At 33.8% G+C, this 26,810-nt stretch overlaps 2 protein-coding genes across 3 annotated transcripts; one reads left to right on the top strand and one right to left on the bottom strand.

Annotated features, from left to right (window-relative positions):
* Positions 1-1,551: 1,551 nt before the first annotated feature.
* Positions 1,552-18,783, bottom strand: LOC132565237 (serine/threonine-protein kinase OSR1-like). The gene is made up of 17 exons (XM_060229872.1): positions 18,711-18,783; positions 17,719-17,831; positions 17,082-17,190; positions 16,304-16,501; positions 15,646-15,755; positions 14,919-15,020; positions 13,832-13,965; positions 13,204-13,252; positions 12,111-12,170; positions 11,477-11,596; positions 11,037-11,063; positions 10,071-10,247; positions 9,336-9,385; positions 8,611-8,663; positions 7,685-7,753; positions 7,220-7,281; positions 1,552-6,134 (listed from the first exon to the last, which is right to left on the bottom strand). Exons 1-17 carry the CDS (start codon positions 18,781-18,783, stop codon positions 6,033-6,035), a joined length of 1,608 nt encoding a protein of 535 aa, XP_060085855.1. The 3' UTR covers positions 1,552-6,032.
* A 108-nt stretch (positions 18,784-18,891) lies between these two features.
* On the top strand, positions 18,892-25,745 carry LOC132565215 (peroxisome biogenesis factor 10-like). Of its 2 annotated transcripts, none has more exons than XM_060229849.1 (7): positions 18,892-19,046; positions 19,535-19,615; positions 21,400-21,476; positions 22,366-22,614; positions 23,120-23,304; positions 24,629-24,758; positions 25,306-25,745. In XM_060229849.1, exons 1-7 carry the CDS (start codon positions 18,938-18,940, stop codon positions 25,378-25,380), a joined length of 906 nt encoding a protein of 301 aa, XP_060085832.1. In that variant the 5' UTR covers positions 18,892-18,937; the 3' UTR covers positions 25,381-25,745. The 2 variants fall into 2 exon arrangements, with proteins under 2 accessions (XP_060085832.1, XP_060085833.1); XM_060229850.1 differs by having other exon boundaries at positions 23,120-23,227; positions 25,306-25,390.
* Positions 25,746-26,810: the final 1,065 nt, after the last annotated feature.

Here is a 26,810-nt window from a genome sequence, read left to right on the forward strand (position 1 = left end):
TACGGTGTACTCCAGAGCAGTTCAGAACATCATTAATGTGTGCTCCAGAACAGTACAGAACATCATTACGGTGTACTCCAGAGCAGTACAGAACATCATTAATGTGTGCTCCAGAACAGTTCAGAACATCATTAATGTGTGCTCCCAAACAGTACAGAACATAATTACAGTGTGCTCCCAAACAGTTCAGAACATCATTACTGTGTGCTCCAGAACAGTTCAGAACATCACTAATGTGTACTCCAGAGCAGTACAGAACATCATTAATGTGTACTCCTGAACAGTACAGAACATCATTACTGTGTGCTCCAGAACATTTCAGAACATCATTATTGTGTACTCCAGAACAGTACAGAACATCATTACTGTGTGCTCCAGAACATTTCAGAACATCATTATTGTGTACTCCAGAACAGTTCAGAACATCACTAATGTGTACTCCAGAACAGTTCAGAACATCATTAATGTGTACTCCAGAACAGTACAGAACATCATTACTGTGTGCTCCAGAACATTTCAGAACATCATTATTGTGTACTCCAGAACAGTTCAGAACATCACTAATGTGTGCTCCAGAACAGTTCAGAACATCATTAATGTGTACTCCAGAACAGTACAGAACATCATTACTGTGTGCTCCAGAACATTTCAGAACATCATTATTGTGTACTCAAGAGCAGTTCAGAACATCATTATTGTGTACTCCAGAGCAGTTCAGAACATCATTATTGTGGACTCCCAAACAGTACAGAACATAATTACTGTGTGCTCCAGAACAGTTCAGAACATCATTAATGTGTACTCCAGAGCACTTCAGAACATCATTAATGTGTACTCCAGAGCACTTCAGAACATCATTAATGTGTACTCCAGAACAGTACAGAACATCATTACTGTGTGCTCCAGAACAGTTCAGAACATCATTAATGTGTACTCCAGAGCACTTCAGAACATCATTAATGTGTACTCCAGAACAGTTCAGAACATCATTAATGTGTACTCCGGAGCACTTCAGAACATCATTAATGTGTACTCAGTACAGAACACACTGTGTGCTCCAGAACAGTTCAGAACATCATTAATGTGTACTCCAGAGCACTTCAGAACATCATTAATGTGTACTCCAGAGCACTTCAGAACATCCTTAATGTGTACTCCAGAGCACTTCAGAACATCATTAATGTGTACTCCAGAACAGTTCAGAACATCATTACTGTGTGCTCCAGAACAGTTCAGAACATCATTAATGTGTACTCCAGAGCACTTCAGAACATCATTAATGTGTACTCCAGAGCAGTTCAGAACATCATTAATTTGTACTCCAGAACAGTTCAGAACATCATTAATGTGTACTCCAGAGCACTTCAGAACATCATTAATGTGTACTCCAGAACAGTACAGAACATCACTAATGTGTGCTCCAGAACAGTTCAGAACATCATTACTGTGTGCTCCCAAACAGTACAGAACACAATTACTGTGTGCTCCAGAACAGTACAGAACAGCATTACTGTGTGCTCCAGATTTAAGTGAATAATAAAATTACATGCAGTCTTTGAATTCTTTATTTTTTGTACAGGACACATTGCCTGTAATGATAAACAGAGACAACATACACTGACAGGGAGGTAACTCTATTGTTGAGCAACTATCTAACAACATCCTTATTATATTCATAACAGAATTTTCTTGCTTTCCTTTAGCTAGTTAATTATGCACTGTGCTTCTTTCAGTTGACATGAATGCATTTCATGTTAATTTGCCTTTGTCCTGTTGGCATTCATAATGGCAATAATTGCCAACTGATAGGGTACCATGTAATCAGTCCATGCAAGTACACATCGTGTGTATATGTTTGTCAACAAAACTGGAAAGGGCCAGTGGGATCAATCACATCTGTGGTGTCATGATATATGATGACATCAAATTAGTTCTATGGCATTCATAAAGATATAAATGCAATCTGAATTTACAAAGGTCATACAGCTGCAGTGCCATACAATTATGAATATCAAAACTTAAGATAAATCCGTAAAGATAGGACTTGCTAAGGCTATATGTTACATATCTATGATTCAAATAATTAACTCGTCTCTCTCAATCCACCAAAAAGTTATTGCAAATATATAGTCCCAGAATTAAATCCTATCATATCATCAAGCAATGAAGAAAATTCAAAATATCATTCATCAGATACGCTTGATGTGAAACTCTATGGGAATAATACAAACATGCACGCTTAATTCACATTTCTACACTGTAAACAAGTGTACAATTTACTATCACAGCAAAAAATTATCAAGTTGACAGCTGCAAATTCAAACAGGGGTAACAGCTAGTTTAGTTAGTTATAGTATTACCATTTTTACCATAAGCAAAATTAAGTGAACTTGCTGTGATGCGGAAAAAACAAAACTTAAAAGCCGCAATGAAAAGTTAGCTACCAGTGTCACATGGTTCTATCACCAAAAACTTAATAATAATTTTATTTCGTGTGACATCAGGAAATATGACCCTTCATTGCTGCAAACCAACAAATACTTACAGAGTATTATGAAACTTTATGATGCGTATTAGGACAACTGAAAGAACTGTAGAATCAATTAAAGCTCATCCGAATGATCTAAGATTGTCTACATAATCAATACACATAAAAAAAAACAACTTTGTTTAATGCATAATTAGGCCAACAAAACCTAACTACTTATCTTCATGGACAACTTTATTAAATTTTAAAAAAAAGGTGTACCTCAGTTGGTTGTTGTTCATTTTAGCATAAAAAGGATAAATCTGATAGGTCTTTTGAAACATGAAACGGTTTAGAATGAAGAATCTTAGAAGCCACAAATAATTTTTGTTGTATATTAAAAGTTTAATGTGCCAAAAATCTTCACAGAAATTATCATTGGATTCTGTAACATCTGGCAATAAAGATAAAATATCATGTATGTAATTAAGTATTCAAAGGAAAGGTAACTTCCTTCCCCATCTGATGATGGTGGGATATCAAGTACAATTGCTTTTTTATAGCATTTCTTATAACTGATTGTAAAAAAAAAATGCCTACAATGGACTTAATTGTTCAACATTGTTGGGAGAATAGGACTCACCCATATATATTCATATATATCAATCATTTCACTGATTCAATGTTTCAATACACAGGAAATTGCACAGCTTGCTTTACTTATATTTAAGATATACATATGCAAATGAAAATAAACAAATTGAAAAAAAATATCAAACACTCAGAGAAACAAACAAAACTTATCTGGAAAGAGCAGATTCCATATGAAAACAGCACTCATATCATTTTGAATGTCAAATCTGCTTGTTAATACAATGTGACAATATTATATACTGATAGCATCATATGAAATTTTAAATGTCTATGAATAGACAATGTATAGATCATAGTCTTCCAGACTTTCAAGTTGTTGTTTTGGAAAGGAAATAATCAATCTAGAACAAGTGTGACTGCATTTTCTCATCAAACTGTTCATCTAATATAGGATTAGTTTTTTCCTCATGATTTTTATTTCACAGTTTGAAGACAAATTTTGTTCAGCAGTATGTTAGTGTGAGATTTTCAAGGGTAACTCTTGAGGAATAATCTAATATCTTATCAATATAACAATTACAAGGTCTAAAATAACTCAATACATTTCAAGACAGAAAGTCAATATTCAAAACCTTCTCATGTTGATGTGAATCTTGCATGAAATAGGTTCATGATAGAAGAATATTGACAAGCATACAAATATGAGATATTATGAAAATTTTTTTTTTAAACAAACAAGCAAAATATTTTGTCACTTGCATACCACAGAATATATTCTGTCCATTTGTTTTCTGGTCTACACCGATTCATCTGCTTAAAATCATACAACTGAATCACAGTTGTAACAATACTCTGACACTAATGCAAAAAATCTAAGATTGTCTCTCGATCTGTTAGATCAATTTGCTTGTCCCGACCAACCCTTTTTCTTGTCCCTACCAACCCTTTTTTCTGTTTTTCTTTCTATTTTTAAAATTTGAACTAATGAAAATAATTTGATAGACATGTAAAGGTACAGGAAAACGTAACGAGAGCAAAACTTAAAGACACTGTGTCACTTTTCTTCAGGGCGTGTCCAAAGATTAATGACTAAAGCTAAACTATGCATAGCTCAAATCACCATCGGATTCAAAGTTAAGAATTAAAGCTGATATTAATTGATACTGATTTACCATTGATAAGATAAACTGATACTTCAACATGTGAAAATACAACGAGGAAAAACACATATGTCAACTCTCTCTAAGTAAAAGATGCAAGTCTTCCTGTTACCATGACACCAGATACTCTTATACATCTTTATTTGCAGTTAACACAGTTTGTTTCTGTAAATATTTCAAAGCAAGAAAAGCACACTCTTATTTTGGTATCATGGTATGCTCTCCTCTCAAATTATATACTTGCTGTTAATAGTCCCTCCACTTACAAAATATTCACATTATAGTTCAAACTTCAACTTTTTTGGTGATTTTTAGTCTTTGGATAAGATACTATAGATAATGTTAATGGTAAGGTAGAAGAGATCTGATGATCAAAATACCTTTTTGCCCTAACGAAAGTCTTTGATGAAATCAGATTTATCTCCCCTTGTCTTGTACGAAGTTAAAGCAATCATACATATATTTGCTATTTATAATATAAGCAAGTTCTGATTCAGAAGTTTAAAACAAGGAAGATGGTGTATCATTTTTTAATATCATTTACATGCATATGTAAGGACTTGTATCACAGTAATTACATCCATTTCTTTCACTGGTGCATGTATTTGATAACTAAATTGAACAGCATCAGCTTTTTTACATATATAAATATCAACATCAATATCAATATTGCATGAAAAAAATATCTTACCCCAATACCACTCTTAAATTTAGATAATTACAATAATGATACATGGCACCAAGTTAATTTATCTATAATATTATTCAACCTTTTAAGGGTATAATGCTACCCATCAAATCTGATATTTATGTAAGAGATATCTGCCCTCTTCATCCAGGCAATGTGATTAAGCGTAAAAATAAAATGAGAGGTGCATTAGATGACATCAAGGAGGTTACAAACCTCTTTAACTAATATTTCAAATGCAAATTTGAAAACACAAATCAAGTAGGCAGGTCAATATATGTCATATACCAATACTGATTGATAAAGAAATATTTCTACCACAGCACTGATGATGTCTGAAAGCTTTGGCTAAATATTGGCCTCTAAAAATATTGCGTTACAATCAAAACTCACTGAAAACTAAAAAAACAAAAAAATTAAAAAAACAATCAAGAATATTAAATGCAGTTAATTTTTATAAAGAACATTCATGTTATCAAACTCGATATTTCAAATCTGAAAGTAGATGAGCAAGCCATATTACATATCAATGAAATGCATTTCACACTATAAATATCAGGAAACACTATGACTGTGATTTTGAAGTTTGCTATTATATTTGATTACATAATAAGCAAGTGTAGCAATTCATCAATATAATACAGTCACTATTTATTATCAATATTTGGTAAAGTACTAATAATTGAGGGCACAAAAATAGGGTATGTTTACAGCAAACAAAAAGGCCGCAGATTTGACAAGAAATGAACATTCAAAGGTAAAATTTATGTAAGGGGTACCTGTAGATTACGTAGTAACATAAACTATTCCTGAAAATTTGTTATAACTATAAATAGACATTTACCAAATTGGAATTTCAAATAATACAAAATTTACATAAATGCATTAAAGGCGCAAACAAGATTCCGCATGAGACAAATAGTCTCACAAGCTTGTATCACTGCTGAATCACAAAAAAATAAAGATTCTTAACATAGTCCTGGCAAACCCAATATTATCACAGTTCTCTTGTCAAGAATGTGCCCGAACAGAGTTATCTACCCTTTTTCAAGAGACATTAAAACAATAAATCTGTTCGTGTTTGTGGCAGTTATGTGTAATGTCTGTCCTAGGTCTAGCTGTGTTAGTGAGGAGGCAGTGGGTTGGTGCCATCATTCAGGGAGAGTTGTGCAAATCCTATCAGAGCTTTGTCACAGGGAACCTCATTTGGACCACAACCAGAATTCTGAAAGAAAAAGTTAAAAGATACAGTTTTTAATATATACAAGATAACACAAAGCATGGCATTATCCCATGTGCCCCACTGTTTGAAAGAACGACACACAATCATATATATATGTTAATATTACAACAAGTTTAATGTCTATTTGTTTTAACTGTTCCATACAAAGTGTTGAAATGGAGAACTTCTACTTGAGTACTAGCTTGATGCCTGTACAAAGTTTTGAGTGGAAGGTAATCACTTCGAGTGGTTTAAGCGAACTGGTCTAAAAAACTTAACTTTATGATTTGGTCTATCTGTTTTCATGGTAATAGAAAAGATATATTTAAATGGAGAACTTCCCCATAGCAAAAGATAATAACTAGCTTAATTAGTGTCAAAAGTTTTGAGCAATTATCTTGAATAGTTTCAGAGCACTGATCCAAAATAAATGAAATTTGTGATGAGGGATATCTGTTTCTATGATAACAGAATTTTTTATAAATAGGGCACTAAGCTAATATATACAGAAAGTTTTGTGGAGTTGAGTGGAATGGTTTTGAAGTTGTAATCCGGAAAAGAAAGTGAACACTAAATTTTATTCTACAAACTTTCCATGGTAACAGAAAAAGAAATTGAAATGTTGTCAATCGCAAAAGGCACAAACCTGCAATAAGTCGTGTTTTATTTTCAATATAAAAATAAAAGTGGAAGTGGTTGGGTTGAGTTTGTTAATCAGGGATTTTATAACAATACATACAGTACACACATATGTATACAACGTAGGTCGAGAGTGAAGACAACACGAGCAGCTCCTTCCCAATTCACGATTTATTCGTGCATTAAGATGTTGACATGTTTCGGATTTAAACATGTCAACCTACATTCTACATTGAGGACTCAGTATACTTTTAGTATCCACAGCAGTTCCCGGAAGGATTTACTGAATATCATCGATTGTGGGATGTTTTGCCTCCACCACTCAATGTTGATATATATACAATGTATACATGTTTAAAAGTGAAAATGAATCATCTCCCTTGCCCTTGGAAGTCTTCTCCCTATATTTACTTTCTTTTTACACTATTAAACCTTAAAGTTGGACTTACCAAAGCAAATGTCACAGATTTTACATCAGGGTAATCCTGTATCTTTTGTAAATTAGCAGCAACTAGAAAGAGAAATGAAATATTTCAACAACATTGTTTCATTAAAGTTACAAACTTTTTTACTTCTCAAGCTTACCAAGGCTTCCACACATAGCATGTTGAGTAAAAACTAAATATCCAAATAGTGTGATATGGAAAACTTAAACAAAGATTGTGGCATTATAATAACTTATATCTCTCCCTCTTGTTGACTTGAACGGTACAGCAGCACCAGGGATATTACTACGTGCAGATACATACCTAGAGAAAATCATGTGATTGGGCAGGGGACCCAGGCCTTACTGGATCTTTGAACCCAGGTTGACCTCACATTTGTAAAAAGGTGATTACGTTGTCAAAATTAAATAAAACATCACCAACATTCAGAACTATTTTTTCATTTTTTGATCAATTGAAGACACGTACCAACAATCATATCTTTTCCATTGACTAAACCAGCTTCTACCATCTCATGTGATACACTATCTGCTGTATCTGAAAAGAATTTCAAGCAAACACTTATTTTATGTGATTTCCAGGTTAATAATTATATGGTGAAATGATCCTGCAAATAACTTTACCTTATCTTAATGAAGTTTGACATATCATTCTTTAATTGATTTATGTAGGGGTTCTTATTGAATTAAGATTGACATATCATTCTGTAATTGATTTACGAGTTTTATTAATATGTGATTACTCTTATTCATGGACACTCTACAAAAATGATAACAGATCAAATTTGACAAGGATTTAAGTACAACTGAATTTATCACATGAGTTTCATGCATTTGAGTCCAAAAAATCTGTATGATTTTTTTCAAAGAAGTCTAGGTATGTTCAGAACATTTACTGTATCACAGATTACAGTTTATAACCTAAAGGTATTTCTAATGTTCTGAATTATAAAAAATTATCAAAAAGGGAATGTTGTTATCTTAACAACTATCATTCATCCATATGTATTTCAGCTGTATTTTGAAACAAATTCAGCCCAACTTTTTGTTTAACGTCATGGCAAATGAGCCAAATGGCTTTAAGTTTAAAGACACCAGAAATTTTCCTGAATACGCTATCTCTTACCCACTTCCAACAACAAAGAAAGTAATATTCCCAAAATTTACAATTTTATATCTAAATTGTGACATGTGACCAATTCATTTTGCTTCAAAGTCTTCAATGAACCATGCAATTTCTAACTGAAGTGTTTCATTGAAAACACTCTATGCTAACATGTGATCTCTTCAATGCTCACCTAAAAAACACAAAGTATTCATTTTATCCTTTAAATAGAAAACGTGTGAAAATTGTTAAGGTTTATAGCAGACTCCGAAAACTTCAAGTATACTGACCTTGACCTGGAGTGAAATCAAATTTGATGTCATTCAGTTCTCGTTTGTCATTCCTAAAACAAACAAATAGCAGATATATACAACATCACCTTACTGCAAACATTATGCACTACATACCGTATATGTACTAACATATTATTTCAATTATTCTTTCTGAAATTACAGAGAGAATAATAATAAAAAATACCAAAAGTTTTGACTTGTTATTTACTATGTGAACTCAATGGAACATTACAAACTGCCAACTAAATTCTGTCACTTGGTTTCTTTATGCATTAAACAGCTCTCAGTTGGCTTTCATAGTTAAAATGAATGCCAACTAAATTCAAAGACAAATTCAATGGAGTGCAGTATCAGTTATGCTGCATTCTACCTTGCCTTGTTTGTTTTCATGATGGCTGCAGACAATATGAAAATTGCAGGCTTTTCAGGAAATATCACTTCCACTATCATACAAATTTTGTCTGTCAGATTTATCTTCCTGTGAACAGCCACGGTCAAATATAAAAATGGTGTTTGTATAAAAAAAAAAAACTTTATTATTCATCATCCAGTAACCTCTATACTTACCACTAAAGAATACAAGAATCGTTTTGTACTTTTTTTGGTGCCATGTATATGTACATAATATATACTTATACTATTATACAATCGTTTGAATAGGAAATCACAAATTTTTTGACCAATGAAAATGATCAGCTATATGGTATCTTTGTACAACTTACCGTAACCTAAGTACGAGGTTAAGGGCTGTTGGCTGTGAACTTGCATCCCCCTATCATAGCAAACAAAGAAAAAACAAAATTATTCTACCACTTAACATTTAAGGAAAGTAAAAATGTAGTAACTATGAAATTATATTTTGCCTACAATTTGTTGAAAAAGACATCATTTCAGTATAGTACATTCCATTGTGGTACAACAAGTTTTCTATTCTGTTAGTTCTGTTGTCTATAGATTTAAATAAAAAACATGAAATTCTTTTCATAAATTTGTTCAGGGCTCTCGATCTGCCAGATTTCCCAATGCAAAATAGTATCCTTTTTTCCCAATTTAGACCCCAAGTTTTCCCAATTCTAAGGAAAACACCATTATTTTTCCCAATTCAAAGGGCCCCGGGCCCCAGTCCCAAAATGGGGTGTGAGAGCCCTGTTGTTATATATCATACTACTAGTCTATAGTGTTGGTTAACATCAGTAATTAATCTATGATATCAAAATTATATAGATAACAATTAACTAATAAAACCATCCAATAACTGGCCCTTCCCTTGTAAAAAAGCACTTCCTTTGATTGTAGTCCATCCAAAATGACAACAAATCAGCACTCATAATTGAGTTTACCTGGTAAACTTATGTGTTGGCCTACTGGCTTATTACAGTTCAATAAAGTATATCTACAATTTTCAACGACATCATGAGTGTTTTGCATCCAGCAGACAATCTCGGTAACCTACTCACCCCTGAACTAGAGGCTGAAGGAGTTGTGGGGGTCGTCACACTGGTAGTAGCATTTTGTTGGCCACCACCAGATGGTGCTGGTGTTTCGTTGGTTGTTGGTGCAACCTCTGTCTGAGAGAGGGATTTGCTAGGTGACACAGGGGTTGGCTCAGAGGGTGGAACAAGCTCAGAGGTCCCCTGGAAAATATCCTAGATTTTAATTGTCTGATTTATTAGAAAATCTTTGACTGTTATTTTTCCTGACAAATGAAACCATGCAGGTGAAAAGATAGGTCATGAGAATCGCAGAGTTTTTCTGAGATTTGTTAAATATAGGCAACATTTAAGAACCCAAGATTAATACTGGTGTATCTCACTACAAGTGATAGTAGAAGATGCCAAAATCCTGCAAACAAACAAATAATCCATAACAAAAATAGAAAATACCACAAAGCAGATAATTCTATACTAATTAGTTGGAAGTGTTATCAGTTCAAATGATTTTTTCTTTAACACAAAATGAAGGCAGAGTTAAACTCCACATGTAAGAAGAGCATAAATATTTAGGGCGCTTTTGCGTGAACAGTTGAAAGATTAATGCCAGGTACAGATCAGGACTGAGGCTGGACTGCGAAATATTTGGCATGTGCAGTTTGAGGGGTTCAGCCTTACCTGTCCAAAACTAATTTGCTGAATATCATAAGTTTTCAGAATTTCAGCATAAAAAGTAGGGTCAGTGCACACATATATTTCCGAGAGCATTGTGATATAAAGCATAAGTGAAAGGGATGGTATATTAATTTTAGTTAATTGATTTATGCTTGGCAGAAAATTCCGAAACTGTGCATTTTTAACGTTACATATATCAGGTCCAACATCCAGTACAAGTGTGCTCATGTATAGTGGGATAAATCCAGACCACCTGAACTATTTCAACCAGGTGACATATATGCGGTCGAAGTTTTAGGAATTTACAGCAGTGTTTACCTCATCGGTTTTCTTAACACGACGTTTCTGAAATAAGAAACAAGAAATATCACAGAAACACATCACGAGGTGTTGACTAAGTACATGGACACTTGATTTCAAGGACATGTAAATTTGTTTATTGATCCAAAATAAAACCACCTCAAACCACTAGATGAAAATGAAATTTAATCTCCGACAAAAATTACTGATTTCACAGTATGAAATTTGAACCAGATACAAATCCGCCAAATTGTTTTTATGACAAATTTTATGCAATTACCTTTATTAAATAAAGTATTAGAAATTAAGATTACCATGGTAGTCTTTAAAATCAGAAGACAACATCCTATATTTGTGCTTTTTCTTTGACAAATGTTGAAAATATAGGTCCCTTTTACTGTTGAATTACTGATATCACATCAATGCAAAAAGATTTTAAAGAGATTTGAAAATATTACCCTCTCTGACATGGCTGCAATGCCCTCCTCAGAGTTCTCATCAAAGTCATCATCAGACCATTCCCAATCTCCGTCCTCCGTCTTGTGTAGCCGTCCACTAGAGCCAGGAACACGCTTTACCTGTAGAAAAAGGACCAGTAGTCATGAATACAGTATACACTGTAGTCAAGAAAGTACATCACCTGTATAAATGTAGATACAAATGTTATTTTACAGCAATTGTGAAACAAGCTATCAGCTTATAGTAATCACACTTGTTAGCCTGGAGCGAAGCGCGCCAGGGGTCATACTATGTGATGGAACTGGAATGCAGGAGAAAACCCACAAGGTCAAGAAGGTGACCCCTTACCTTTTCATGACTGTGTGTTATAATTGTGCCACCCAAGCATCTACTGTATAATTCACCTTTATTATTGGACCAAAATACTAAGAACATGTAAATTTGTAGGTACAGATAGTTCACAAACTATTGATGTTTTCCAAATATTCTGAAGGAGGGATTTCTAAATGAAAATTATGACTGTTTTAGCTTAACTTTGAGTAATGTTCGGACCAACTGAACCTACAAAAATACCAGGTGTATTTATTTAACATGAAATAAATATGTGTAGTCTTGACTGTTGCAGCTCATTACCTTTTGCGGTTTGACAGAAGGACCCTCTGACAGCAGGGTTTTGGCAAGAAACACTTTATCCTGAAATATAAAACACATCAATAACAAATTTAAAGATTGTTAATAAACAATTCCATTGACTGAACCTCTGAACAAGTGCTTCCAATCATTAATTGACACTCGTACTATCCCCCTCCCCCCTCAAATCTGATACATACATTTACTATACTTTTGATATTTTTCAATAAAAACCTCAACATTTTGTAAAACTTAAAATCAACAACACTTACACCATTCAATGTGGCTCTGGGTCCAAAATCTCCATTTAAAAGAAATTGGATCAATGGTCAATTATAAAGAAATGTACATTTGAAAGAAAATTGGTTACATTTTACACAAAACATAACTACATCTATTTTTTGTTTTCTTTTGTTAAATAGTATTATCATCCAAAAGGTGTTTCATCAGTTCTTGTTAAGTCTCCAGCTAACTCAGCTTAATTTTTTCTAGGTAAAACATGTCTGATAATCCAAACTTTAATTACATTGTATATATAATGTACTGCCATATAAATCTATACAAACATGTTTGAGCATGACATACAAAAAATCTGAAAAGGGCGGATGTTTGTAAAGCCATTTTTTAGTCAATGATTTCTGCAATTTTCCTACATGAAAGCAGCATATTTTGTCTAGTGATAATAAATCTAACATGTGTTAATGATAGTAGGATTTTGGAACTCCAAATGGAATTGGAATATAACACAGGAAAAAATCTGTGCTTAATTGTCAATTAGCATATGGTATGTTAATTTGTTGTCAGTTTCAAAAAGTCATAACATATAAAACATGACCTGACATTTATGATGTTTAGTTGATAATCTCACTATATTTAATGTTAAAGGCTCAATATCCCTGCCAGCTGACATGAATCACTCAAAAATTGTTTCATGATTTGAAATAGTTTATTGTGAAGATCTAAGACGTAGATGAGTAAGTGGATCTGCTGGACATTTCCTAACAAGGGCTAATGTAGACCTAAACAACTCAAAGCTATTGAGAATCAAATCCTGAGTTCTATATATTATTAATATCAATGGAAATGTGTTTCTTACTTTGGCTTTTTTGAAGAATTCTAGTTTGAGAAGCTGCTTGGCCGTAGGTCTGAAATGAAGATAAGTGTTATAAACAAATTTATTTTCTTTGCTGCATACAGTTGAATTCATTACAAAGAAAAATTTGGTTTCTTGGAGAATACCTGTTATATTTCATTTACAGGGAGTGGGTTGGAAAGTTTTAATATTTTACATGTGTATTCAGAGTTCCCGTCCCATTCACTGAAATAAAACTGTTATTCATCAAGGAACAACAAATATTCCCCATTTTTTTGTTTCCCTCATTTTTACACAACTTTCACTGATGCCAGTTTGAATTTGACTTTGTCTATAAGTCTGATTTCTTATAAGTAATCTCAGTCTTCAAAAAATTTGAAATAAAGTAAGTAAATACAACACAAGAAAAATTTTAATGATTAGATTCGGATTGGCTGTTATCAATATATTTCAGAACCATTTGACTATTAGAGTTGTCTTTCCCTAAGTCTGCAATGTACTTCGGGGGAAATATTTTCCTAGCAAATGCTGTGATTAGAGTGAGTTTATTACCAGACATGGAACTGATGCCAGATTAAAATGGTAATCGGATCATTATCATATCTCTGTGTGATCTACTTGTACCCTTTACCTCTTCTCTGGGTCTTTTTTCAGACACTCTGCAATCATTTTTCGGAAAACTTTGCTGTAAGATTTGTACTGGTCTTTGTCATCAGCTGACGTGTCTAAGGTTGGAGGTTCATTCTGCAGTGTCAGCATCAAGACCTAAGCGTACAAGTATAGAATCTGTTATACTTTTCAAACAAACAGAAGTATGTTGTGCTTCCCTATTTTGACTGTCCAAAATTTTCTGGTCTTATCATATGTGTATTTAAAACCTGAATGAGCAAAAACCAAAAAAAAATCCATTACAGTTTTTGGGGAAAATGGTGATTTATTATAAATATTATTAGACTACTGTCAAGAAAACTTGTAGATCCTGCATACATTTAGGATTCAAATTTAACCCTAAATACAAGTTACATATCATTGGATATAAAAATCAAATTCTTTGATATCAATATTCACTATTATTGCTCTCATAAAGATACATGTGATTGTAGAAAGGGATACATCATGTAGTGAGTAAATTGCATTGAAGGTTTTTTATTTAATACAACTTAAGTTCTATAAGATAAAAGATATCATTTGTTTTGCAGCAAATAACTTTGAAATCTTTTTCAAATGCAACATTAAGATGATAACTACAAGTCAGATCTACAGAGACCACTGTTAACTAAAGAAATATCACAACAGCAATGTTTTTAAACAAGACATGTACACTTGTGCCAGTCAACCTGTCAGTGACTGGAACACTTTTAAGGGAATGTGAAGTCAATTATCTTTATATGCATTGTTTTATTCCCATTTTCATTTTTGAAAAATACCAGTACTGTAAAATCTCTAACGTTTAATCCAAGTAAGTTCCAAACACAACAATTATGATATTTAATTTCATTGCCATGTATATTCTTCTGTATCCACACCCAATGCATAGTGCCCCTTTTATCAACCGACTCAATCTGAACTGACAATGGCTATATCTTTTCTTGTTAATCTTATCTTGTTAATCTCTCATGTTTGTAGGATTTCGGGTTCTACCAAATTATTATTTCTTTCCCAACAAACATGTAACCTGAGCACAAGGTAAATAAATGACTTCCATCAATTCATTTTACCTTCATCGGAGGATACTTGTGGTAGGGAGCTGTTCCTATAGCTAATTCTATGGCAGTTATCCCCAAACTCCAAATATCTGCCTTGAAGTCATATCCTGTTACCTGAAAAAAAAAATCAAACTATATTTGTGACATTCACAATTCTATTTGTATTACTACTTACATGAATTTCATATCTCCCTTTCAGTGTTATTTACAAAGAGATCCAGAAATGACTTCTCTAAATTACAGTTAAATTCCCAAAATATATGACATAATTTACATCTTTTTTTTTCAATCATACTCTCTATAAAGGATGTTAAATGACAATTTTATAGATCAAAATTCTACTGTCACCCTTTTGTTATCAATACTAAAATTTCTGAAGTCCTGTTTTGTTCATACTTTTGAAGACACAATGGGCAGGATCTTACATATCAAGCATAATGACATGTTGAAGAGGAATCTACATAGTCGCTGTATTATAACATTTCACAATTCTTTAAACCATTAGAGTTACCATACACTCTTTAATCTCATTAAATAATGTTTTACTTTTAAAATGAAACAGAACATTTTTCATCAAAAGACATTAATGTCTCTGCATTATACCTTCAAAGTTTCCACACAGGGTGTTTCAAAAACAAAATTCTATTCATTCCCCAAAAAAGAAATTTGATTTTGAAATTTTGATTTATGATAAACTTTGGTCTCCAGTCGTTTGACTTAACTCCACTGAAAATTATACCTGCTCCATAACCTCAGGAGCCATCCAACAGGGTGTTCCTACAAAAGTGTGGCGGACAGAATCTCGGGTCATATCCTTTCCTGTAGCCAGCCATGCACTTACACCAAAATCTTAAAGGAAACAGAAATATTTTTTGGTGTTAAAAAAATTTATTTTGTTCAGAACTTTTCCTACTAAATAAGATATTTTACATAAAACATGATGGGCTTATTTCCACACAAGGTCTTACTAAGAAACTGTCTATAATTGTAAACAATTTTCTTGAAGACCACTGCTGTTCTTGTACTTTTCATAACTCATCATTTAAAACTCCAAATTAAATCAGAGAAAATTCAAACATGGTACTATATTCCTACTTTACAAATAGTGTAAATGATGAACGATTATACAAACTGCCCAAAATATTAGAGTGTGAACATTTGAGCATGCACAGAGTCAGTTACAAAATAACATTATAAAATTATATCACTATTATAAATTCATTTAATGATAAGTAAAGCTGTAGGTAGCCTCAAGTAAAGATCTAGGGCCAGTGGTTTGACAATTCCTACCATGTGTTTCTCTGGTAGTTGAAAGACTAGTCTTTAGTGGAACTCTGACTATAATACTTTATTTGGCATGTTCACCGTGACAAATGCAAACATTCAAATAGTTTTACCTGCAACAAAGACAGAGCCATCTTGCCCCAAGAGAATGTTTCCAGCTTTGATATCCCTATGAATCTGGCCATTATTATGGAAATATTCCAGGCCTTTGATTACTTCCTTAAGAATGGTTGCTATGACAACTTCATCCAGGACACCATTTTTGCAACCTCCTGAACGCATTCGACTTTTGATAATATCCAACATGGAACCTAAAAGGAAAACAAAAAGTTATAAATAGCATAATCTGTAAACTGACTATACTTAACGTTGATTACAACTTTTTTTCAAGGCCTACTCCTAAAATCAGGAATATCGTGGTTTGGGATAATATACGTCCATTCATGCCAAGGAAACATTCATGATTTATTGTATTGAAATTAACAAGAATATGGAATTGATAATACTTAGTCAAGACAAGAAATCTCTGGACAAGTTTAAAATCCCTTAAAAAAAACAAAGGGCAATAACTCCTTCAATCGAACTTCTGTTCAGGAAATCAAAACTTCAAGTCGCAGTTACAAAACCTACAAAATTTGAAAGAAATCAGTGAAAAACCCGATTAAGCCTTCCAAGTTAATGGGAGTCAGTAAAAAGATGTGTGAGAAGATCTCTGCACAAATTTAAGTTTATGATTACAATTCTGTCAAAATTCAATTAAAAATAATCCTACAATGAAGCTATATCTTTTAAGAAGTTATCCTAAAACAAAACACAACAAAATTTAATACTGTACAACCACTATTTCTATTTGGAATTATTTCAATATCAAACCAGTACAAGGAAGTTTACCTCCACTGCAAAGCATCATGATGACCCAGAGTTCTTCCTTGACAACAAATGAGGTATGATATCCGACCACATTCTCATGCTTACATTGGCTCATTGCCTGGATCTCTTTCTGTAAATTTTGAAATACTGAATTAGTGATCTATCTTTGTAAAATGGCAACAGGGGTACAATAGCAAGTGGCAAATTTCTGAGGTAAAGTATGTAATACAAAAGTAATCAAATATACCAATAGCAGCATACACTCCAGGGGATTGCATATACTTTACAGAAACATGATGCATAATTTTTTCAAGATTTTGAATATGCTGCCCACATCAGTCCAAAATGTTGTAATATATATATATATATAGTATTTGTTGTGTCCAAAATATTATAGGTTTTCTTCAGCAGTAATAATGTTTATGTTTCTTGGGTCTATTTCTTTACCACCAGACATCAGAATGCCATAATACTTCATAGAAAAAAAAAAAAAACAGGACCAAATGGGTGAATTTTTTTCAGATTATATTTTCTGATGTTTATCTCTGCAGGAAGGCTTTTTATTTAAAAAGGAAAAAAACAAGGTTATAAAAAATGGAGGGAGCTGCATGATATATTGGCACTGCGAAATCAGCAAGGGAAATAACTGGAAACTTACCAACAGTTCCTCTACAGTTGTGTTGCATTTTTCAAGGTTGATTCTCTTAATGGCACATCTTTCCTGTCGTGGTTTGCAAAAGGCCGCCTGAACTACTGCTGTGGCTCCGGCACCTAGCAACACAGATGCACATAAAATGTACATATATGTATACAATGAGATGTACATAAGTAAAACAATAATTATCATTCAGATAGTATGTACTCAACAGGAATAAGTTATCAATCGAAATAATCTAACAGGTGAATATATTTTTCTAAATATGTGATTTAATTATATCTTCTACATACTTGCTTGATTGGTGATTTTGTTTATGTTAGTAAGTACATGGTTATTTTTCTTCTCAACACCTAGAAATGCATGATAGTCAACAGTCTATACTGTAAAACCATGTATTTTCTTTAGCTCAGATTTCATGGTTTTTTCAAGAAATACCATTTCGTGAACTGTCATAATTGTAGACAAACATAACTCTATGAATTATACATGTTAAATTTAACAGTTCAAATTCGAAGACATCTGGATTCGTGAATTTAGAGTACCCACGAAGTCAACGAAAATAAATCCCCAACCGAAAATCAATGGTTTTACAGTAACCAGATTCAGCAACCTTATAATGTTCTAACACGTTACATAAGGATTGCAACAGCTTTAGACACATGACAGGAAGTTTTACGTTATACAAATTTAAATAATTCTTATTCTGTCTGAAATTGATGCCATATTGTAGCAGTAGGCTCATAACAAAACATATGAAATGAAGAATGGCACATGCGTGACAAAGGGCAATGATGAAAGGTTAAAAATGCACAATGTGATATAAGTATACGGAAAATCAGTGAAGCATCCATCATGTCACATTGACCATTAACCGATTTGCTGAGCACGCAGATAAATATCTTCACGCCTTAATAAGAAAATATGCACACGTCTGTGACATGCAATGTTGTCTAACCATATTATTAAACGACTGTCTTAGCTTAGATAAATACCAATAACGTCCTTTAGCTCGTAATCATCCTTGTTATTCGGCCAGGGGACACTTTCTGATTTCACTTCAGCCATTTTCCTTCTGTTCGGAATCTGATGTAAGTTCTGTATTATCGTACGTAAAATCCGAGAGGTACCGGAAGTTATCAGACGGAAGGCGGAAATCGATGAAGCCGCACGCAAAATGAAAGTAGAAAAATGTGAAAACGTGTTTCAAGTTTGACCGAAGATGTTCAAAAACGCAGGATCGGCGGAGATAATTCGATCCCATCAAAAGGATGATCTTTATCTTTCTTATCTTCGTAGTTCCATTTCAGACATATCACAATCAATTTTAGGTGAGGTTGGATAGTGTTCGATGACCTTTTAACTTTAGCATATCGTTTACTCCAGAATCAGTATATACGACATTATGACACATGTTCTTATGGTATTTGGTTTTGACCATACAGTATGCCTACAAAGTAATATAACACCAATCATGAAGCATAAATTCCACAATAACATTTGCTATCAAAGTTTTACCAAGACATTATGAATAGCCGTTGTGTATTTTTAGTACCATGTTTATGTACACTTAAATAGCTGCATTTATGAATTTCTGTAAATATGAAATTGAAAATAATGAAAGAACTTGTAGAGTCAACTGGGTGTCGCATCTGGATATTTTACATGAAGATATAGGATTTTGACTCAGAATCCCAATTATACACTCAATTATTCTAGTATCTTTATTGTAACTTCTCTTTCTCATATATGTATTGGAACATATTTATTCCAAAGTTGTTAAAGTTGGCTCTAACTCAATTTGTTATTACATTTGTAGGACCAAGAAGATGGCTAAGTTGGAAAAAGGAACTTGATGTTGGTGCTGATCTTGGTTATTTTCTACTGACCACATTCGCAGGTACATCATACATTATACAAATGTTTACATATCCATACTGGGTAGTCAGATAATTGGACCTATCAGTGATGGTCAAATTGTTTTTACCAATCAATTATAGTCAGATTGTTTGACCAATTAGTGGTGGTCAGATTGTAATGACCAATCAGTGGTGGTCAGATTGTAATGACCAATCAGTGGTGGTCAGATTATGTGACCAATTGTTGGTTGTCCAGTGGTTAAACTGGTTGAAGTAACCATTAAGAATTCAGTTGTCCTTGCCTCCCCAGATACAGTGGTGTCTGTAAGGAATCCCTGTTTCAGGAAATGAGTCCATGCTCTTGTGAAGAGAATTCCTGACCAGAGGTAATAAGTAATAATAGCTGGTTTTCAATGAGAGAAGGAGGAATTTGAATTGGCAATGTTGTTCTTTTGTGACTAGGTAGTTTAGTTATCCTCCCACAGTTAAAAGGCCTAAGATTTAGATCTCAGGCATGATAATCGACCGACTCTGCCAACTGAGCCAAATAAGAATGCTTCGTCAGCTGAGTGACAGAGACCATAACACTATATACAGGCCACACCAACCTGCTCCTAGTACACTGCCAGGGCTCTCACACCCCATTTTGGGACTCGGGCCCAGGGCCCTTAGAATCGGGAAAACTTTGGGTCTAAATTGGGAAATAAAGATACTATTTTGCATTGGGAATGGGGCTGAATATCGGCCCCAAATCTCTCAGATTGAGAGCCCTGACTGCTCCCCTGTTTTTCTTGAGGTTTCCTAAATCTCTACCCGAGACTACAAATACCACAACTTGTGGGATTTGGTTGGGCACCAATGTGAATGAACGGGGAAAATCTACATTCTTGTCGAGTGCCTTGACCAGGAATCAAACCTGGGTCTCTGGTGTAATAATCGACCGACTCTGCCAACTGAGCCAAAAAAGCATGCTCTGTTAGCTAAGTGAAAGGGACCATATTTAACACTATATACAAGCCACATCAACCTGCTCCTATTGCACATGTTCACACTTCGATAAATATGATAGGTATCAAATTTTCTTCCTGAATGAAACAAGTCAATTTTACAGATATTTATGCTGGTATATAGCTACAGATCACATCTGTATTGCTTTAAATTTATTTCTTGACAAGTTTAAAAGATATTTCAAATAGTTACCTGAAGCAATTAAAAGGGATGAAGTGAAATATGGTTAGACTATCTGTGGTACACTGTTGAAAATTTCTGTGAGACTAGACGGCTGCTACTCATTTGCATATAAGTATCATTGCTTGATGAATTCGCAGATGTTGCCAAATATGACCTTTGACCCTTTGACCACCTAAATATGATAATGTGAAGAGTGTGAATCTAAAGGGTAAATATGAACCAAAATGAGGTTCTGAGGATCTGATATTGATTCAAAACAGGATGCGAGAGAACTCAACAAGACAGGATGGACGGACAGATATTGGAAACACAAATGTCCCCTACCACCATAAATTGGCAAGAGCATGTAAAATAACAACTAGACAAGGTTGCCTTGGTCATTTGTTGACTGAGGGTGATTATACATACATACCGCGGTGTATATATATTTCCAATGTGAAGGACCGAGACGATGACTTTAAAATCTTTTTGATGATGATTTGAAAGGAAGATATTAGGGAGGTCTATCACAAATGCATAAACTATCTTGCTTGCAATTTTTTAAATTGATAGGAATCTTTAAAAAAAAATTGTGAAATTAGTATCAATTTTATGTATCACTTTTTCATTTAAGATATCATTTCTTTAATCACAGGATTTCAAACAGTTGGAGAGGAGTATGTCAACATAATACAGGTAGATCCAACCAGGAAGTCTGTACCATCCCTATGGGTAAGTACAAAAACTATTCTTTTTTTTTTTATTTGTTTTGTTGGGTATTTTGCCCCATAAACAGCCAGGATCATTTAGAGGCTAGGTCTCCTTGATACAGCTGGTGGCTACCTCACTGAACAACATATGGGAGGTCCATTTCATGTTATCCAGAGCAGTTAATGTAGATGTCCTGCTAAAGGACATAACTATGACAGCACTATGTTTCTCAGCCTCGTGAGAAATGCATGCATCAAAGGAAGAGAGCATCAAACCTTACTCCTCAGATTTTCATCTGAGGTTAAGTAAGCCGACGCCCAGTGTCAACAACATACGTGTTAAGGCTGTATACTGTCTATATGTGGTTGTAGATAATTGTTGTACACATTCATTTTGTCTCGTTCGCTTCACATTGTGTCAAGATTTTGGTCCTTTTATTGGAAAATGTAGAAAAATTTCTAACTAGAAGAGATTCAACTAATGAAGCAGCTGTTTCTTGAGTTATATTACATTACAAATATAAATAACTGTTCAGATAAGCAATTTTTTTTTGTAACAAAATTATAAAAATTCAGAAAATATCTGTTTTATCCAATGAAATTTGGAACTATATTTTCATGCGGAACAATTAATTTGGCATATGTCATCAGGCATAACTCAGCATAATGTCAACATCAGGTAAACAAAGATTGAAAGACAAACATTTGAAGCTTTGATAGTTTTTCTTATAAATGTTGCAGGATTAATAGAATACATATTCAGTGTCTTAAAATACCCTCATCATATTTTTTTTTCACCAAATATGTATCCTGATGTGTTCTATTGCCTATCTCTTTTCATGAATATTCAAATGATTTTTGCAAAGTTACAGTATATTGATAATGATTAAACTGTTCAAATGACTTTCTAGAGACGAAGCTTCATGATCCTCTTTCATGTTGGGACACCCTACTTGCTACAACGACTTCTGGACTGGTTTGAGCGAAGACTCCGATCTCCTAGATCCCATGAAATTCCAGAGGAGACTCGTGTGTTCTTGCTGAAATGTGTCCCTGTTGTGCGAAATAGTGTGACTTTTGTTCACAGACTACACCTGGCTGCTTTCTACTTGCGTGGCCTATTTTACCACATAGCTAAAAGAGCAGCAGGTGTTCAGTATGTAAGTGTTCTGGATGTGTGACAAGACAGGTCTGGAGTGATTAATGCAAAAATACATCCTTTTGATTTATGAAATCCTGTTTATCGACATATGTCTTTGTGAAACTGTTCCCTTGAATTTCCCAGCTCAGGATTAATACTCTGATCTTCTCACAAAGCCCACTGTTAAAATCCTAATACATATTTATCTGTCCTGAGTGTTGTCAAATCCTGCAACATATTCCTAAGTCCTATAAGTGTATTCAAATTTAGCTACATATCTCAATAGATTTTAAAAGTTGTTAATCTTTTCAAAAATCTGGTCAGTCTACCAGAAAAGAAAAAAATGTAAATAAATTTCTGGATAAAGGTTTATAAATGCACATTTTTAAGTGTTGAATTTTTGAACAGATGGAAATTGCATTAAATTGAAAGGTAATTATGCTATGAAGACTTCTTTTTGTGTGTTAATCATTTTTCATCTTTATTTACATGATAAAATTTGTATCTTTTTTTTGTTTAAACAGTTGAAGTATGACATCAGGAGACAGGCCCCTGATCAAACACTCCAAAACAGTTTCCGTATCCTAGGATGGTTGTCAATAGCACAGCTGTGTGGAAGTCTCGGCGTTAAGGTATACCAGTTTTACATGGATCAAAGGAAAACAAAAAAGGCATTTTCACAAAGTGATGGACTTGTAGCAGAAGAAAGGTAATTAATATAACAACATGTGTGTGGTCGCAGGTTAAGGGTATATGTAAAATCGTTTGTATAAAATTTCAAGACCAATTTCATAAACTGTTTGGTAATTAGTAGACTCATCTGACTGGTGCTCAAACACAAAACATAGTGTTTCGCTGTTTTAATCTGAATACTAGTTAACAGTTTCAGCTGTTGCTATGGAAACTTAGAAGAGACATGTCATGAACATCTTAAGCCACATTAGAATCACATACAGTTGTTGTTAAGTTAAGTTGTTAGTCAAACAACAATGGTTTGATGGCGGATATCTACGAAAGTCGGAACCTGTGCATGAGCACTCCATTAAAACGTCAAATAACTACAACGTTGTTGTGTTGTCAGAGTATTTTTTTAGATGGATAATGCTGTCAAAATACACAAGAAAAAGGAGGTCATTCTTATGCTTCAATCGGCGCCTGAAATTACAGATCAATTTCTGTGGGGCAAATGACAACCAGTATTTGGGGTTGTACTTTTTTTTTTATAAAATACCACATTTGATGCAATACTTTTCATTTAGATAAGATATTTTCCTATGATTATTTCAGACTAGGCAAAGAAATTCAGTATGCAAACTTTTATGGAACCAATGTTTATTTTGACAGTTGTTGTGTGCAGCAGTATCGACTGCCAAGTGGTCTGCTGAATTCAGATTACCATGGCAATTAGAGAGGTTTTCTTATGAGAGGTAGAAAAGTATCAATGCACTCTATAATTATCGTGCATCATGTGTGGACAAATTGGTTGTTTTGTGGAATGATAACTGACAATATAAGAAGTGTTTTAACAATGTTCCTGTTTTGGCACTGGTCATGTTAGTCTAAATGTTGGTTTTGTATCTCACTGCAGGATATTGAGTAAAGAAAAATTGAAGATAATATACTGTATTGAAGTAATAATATGTTTGGATTTCCTTAATGGTCCCCTTCAAAGCAAGGGAGTGTCTTATAAAAATGTAAATTTTCATAATTTGACAACAACTTTATTGCTCAGTCAGTTTGTAGAGAGGTTTTGATTGGTTGGTTTTTAGAGAGGTGTTGGTTGGTCGGTTCATTTTTAGAAAGGTGTTGTTTGGTTTGTTGGTTTTTAGTGAGGTGTTGTTTGGTCATTGTAAGAGAGATCTTGATTGGTTGCTTTTTAGAGAGGTCTTGGTTGGTCAGTTTGTTGAGAGATCTTGATTGATTGGTTTCTTTTAAAGTCATTACCGTGTCGTGTTGCACTGCACTTCTAAATGAACTACCTGTATTTCAAAAACCTCACAGATGACATAATTATGCCGACTTGTCTTCAACAGTCTAGAAGATGCACTGATGGATCCCAGGAGGAAGTGCTCTCTATGTTTGGAGGAGAGAAAATCCACCACAGCAACACCTTGTGGTCATCTATTTTGTTGGCACTGTATCCATGAATGGTGCTTAAATAAAGTAAGTCTTACTTTGTAATATCCAACTTTTCAGCCAATGATTTGGTATCAATAATTTTATTTTCAATTTTGAAATTTGGAGTGTTTATCTTGTCGTGATATTGGTCTTTTGGAAGTTTCCAATCTATCAAATAATATAAAATATTTAATTGTTTAATTGAAAGAAAAATCACTTTAGTTCATTTGAGTGTGGTTTCTTCAAATTCTAATTCAGGTGATTTGGTATTATGTGAACTTTCTATCAGACTTTTAATATATGGTTTTTTTAGCTGTTTTATATCTTAACATTTGTCTTTATAATATGTAAAAGTTGTAAGTTGAGAACAAAGTGGTCTGTAGCCAAAAACTAGCAAAGATCAGTCTTTGTTTATTGATATTGATGAAGATAAAAGAGACACCAGTATAAAACCTGTAAGAATATTCAACATAAATCTTTCAGGTCATATCATAATGTTCGAATTCCCAAATCAGATTTATGCTTCAGAATCTAGTAAGGCACGGAGATGTTTTGAGTTAAAGCTCCATAATATTGATTTTTTATATTACAGCCCCAGTGTCCTCTATGCAGGGAAAAGTTGCAGCCCCAGTTGTTGGTGTTCCTGCAGAATTTTGATCCTCCCTGAAGTGACAGACTGTGGTAGAGATTTGAATTTGTTGTATCAGTAAATATTATATGGATTCTGTGAAAGTCATACTTAGGTTTTACCTAAGTTGATTTGTAACTGGAAAAGACTGGATTTATCTAAAATCTCGCCAAACAAGACTTGATTTATAGAGCAGAGAAGTTTTGAATCATTGAAATAGACACGACAAGTCTCGAGTTACCAGGGATGTTGAGTCACCATATTGCATTCGGTAGTTATGTGAATTATGCAACTCCCTGCATGGCAATTTGTATTTGTCCATTACTGATCAAAAATAGACAGATCCTGTGATTACTAGTCCCCTTGTTTGAGGGAAACTTAAATAAAGTGTTTTTACTACTGTGGAGTGTTGATTACTTTCTATTTTAATTGAAGGCCTCTTCAATTTCTTGGAACAAGTTTTAAATTGATGTTGAGAATTAAATCGGATTTTATTTCATACATAGGAAGAAATTTACAGCAATGTTCAATAAAAAAAAAAGGCTTGGAATTGGACATGAATGGACTGAAGTATAATCCTTCCTAAAGTTTCATCTTCCCTTGTCAATATTCCTTTTTTATTTACCATGTCTGTAAATATCCATCAGTACTTCATACCTCAACATAGACCAGGCTTTTTTTGTGTGTGTCCAAAATAAAAATAAAACTAAACTGCAGCTAGATAGACTAGATAGTCAGCCTCTTTTGGACAGGCTCCACGCTGATTCACATGTAGTGTGTTGACTGATTCACAGATACTGTGTTGACTGATTCACATGTAGTGTGTTGACGGATTCACAGATACTGTGTTGACTGATTCACAGATACTGTGTTGGCTGATTCATAGATACTGTGTTGGCTGATTCACATGTAGTGTGTTGGCTGATTCATAGATACTGTGTTGACTGATTCACAGATACTGTGTTGACTGATTCACAGATACTGTGTTGACTGATTCACAGATACTGTGTTGACTGATTCACAGATACTGTGTTGACTGATTCACATGTACTGTGTTGGCTGATTCACATGTAGTCTGTTGACTGATTCACATGTAGTGTGTTGACTGATTCACAGATACTGTGTTGACTGATTCACATGTAGTGTGTTGACGGATTCACAGATACTGTGTTGACTGATTCACAGATACTGTGTTGGCTGATTCATATATACTGTGTTGGCTGATTCACATGTAGTGTGTTGGCTGATTCACATGTAGTGTGTTGACTGATTCACAGGTACTGTGTTGGCTGATTCATAGATACTGTGTTGGCTGATTCACATGTAGTGTGTTGACTGATTCACAGATACTGTGTTGACTGATTCACAGATACTGTGTTGACTGATTCACATGTACTGTGTTGGCTGATTCACAGATACTGTGTTGACTGTTTCACTGATACTGTGTTGACTGATTCACATGTACTGTG

The sequence above is a fragment of the Ylistrum balloti genome, unplaced genomic scaffold (assembly GCF_031769215.1).
Source record: "Ylistrum balloti isolate Yb309-2 unplaced genomic scaffold, AGI_CSIRO_Ybal_v1 Utg369702, whole genome shotgun sequence".
NCBI classification, from domain to species: Eukaryota; Metazoa; Mollusca; class Bivalvia; order Pectinida; family Pectinidae; genus Ylistrum; species Ylistrum balloti.

Coding starts and splice junctions, on each gene's coding strand:
- LOC132565237 (XM_060229872.1), bottom strand. CDS start 18,783: ATGGCTGAAGTGAAATCAGAAAGTGTCCCCTGGCCGAATAACAAGGAT. Junction 13,253..13,831: donor AAAAAAGACCCAGAGAAGAG/GTAAAGGGTACA, acceptor TCTTCATTTCAG/ACCTACGGCCAAGCAGCTTC. Junction 11,597..12,110: donor CTTCTGTCAAACCGCAAAAG/GTAATGAGCTGC, acceptor CTTTTTCTACAG/GTAAAGCGTGTTCCTGGCTC.
- LOC132565215 (XM_060229849.1), top strand. CDS start 18,938: ATGTTCAAAAACGCAGGATCGGCGGAGATAATTCGATCCCATCAAAAG. Junction 19,047..19,534: donor CATATCACAATCAATTTTAG/GTGAGGTTGGAT, acceptor TTACATTTGTAG/GACCAAGAAGATGGCTAAGT. Junction 19,616..21,399: donor TCTACTGACCACATTCGCAG/GTACATCATACA, acceptor CTTTAATCACAG/GATTTCAAACAGTTGGAGAG.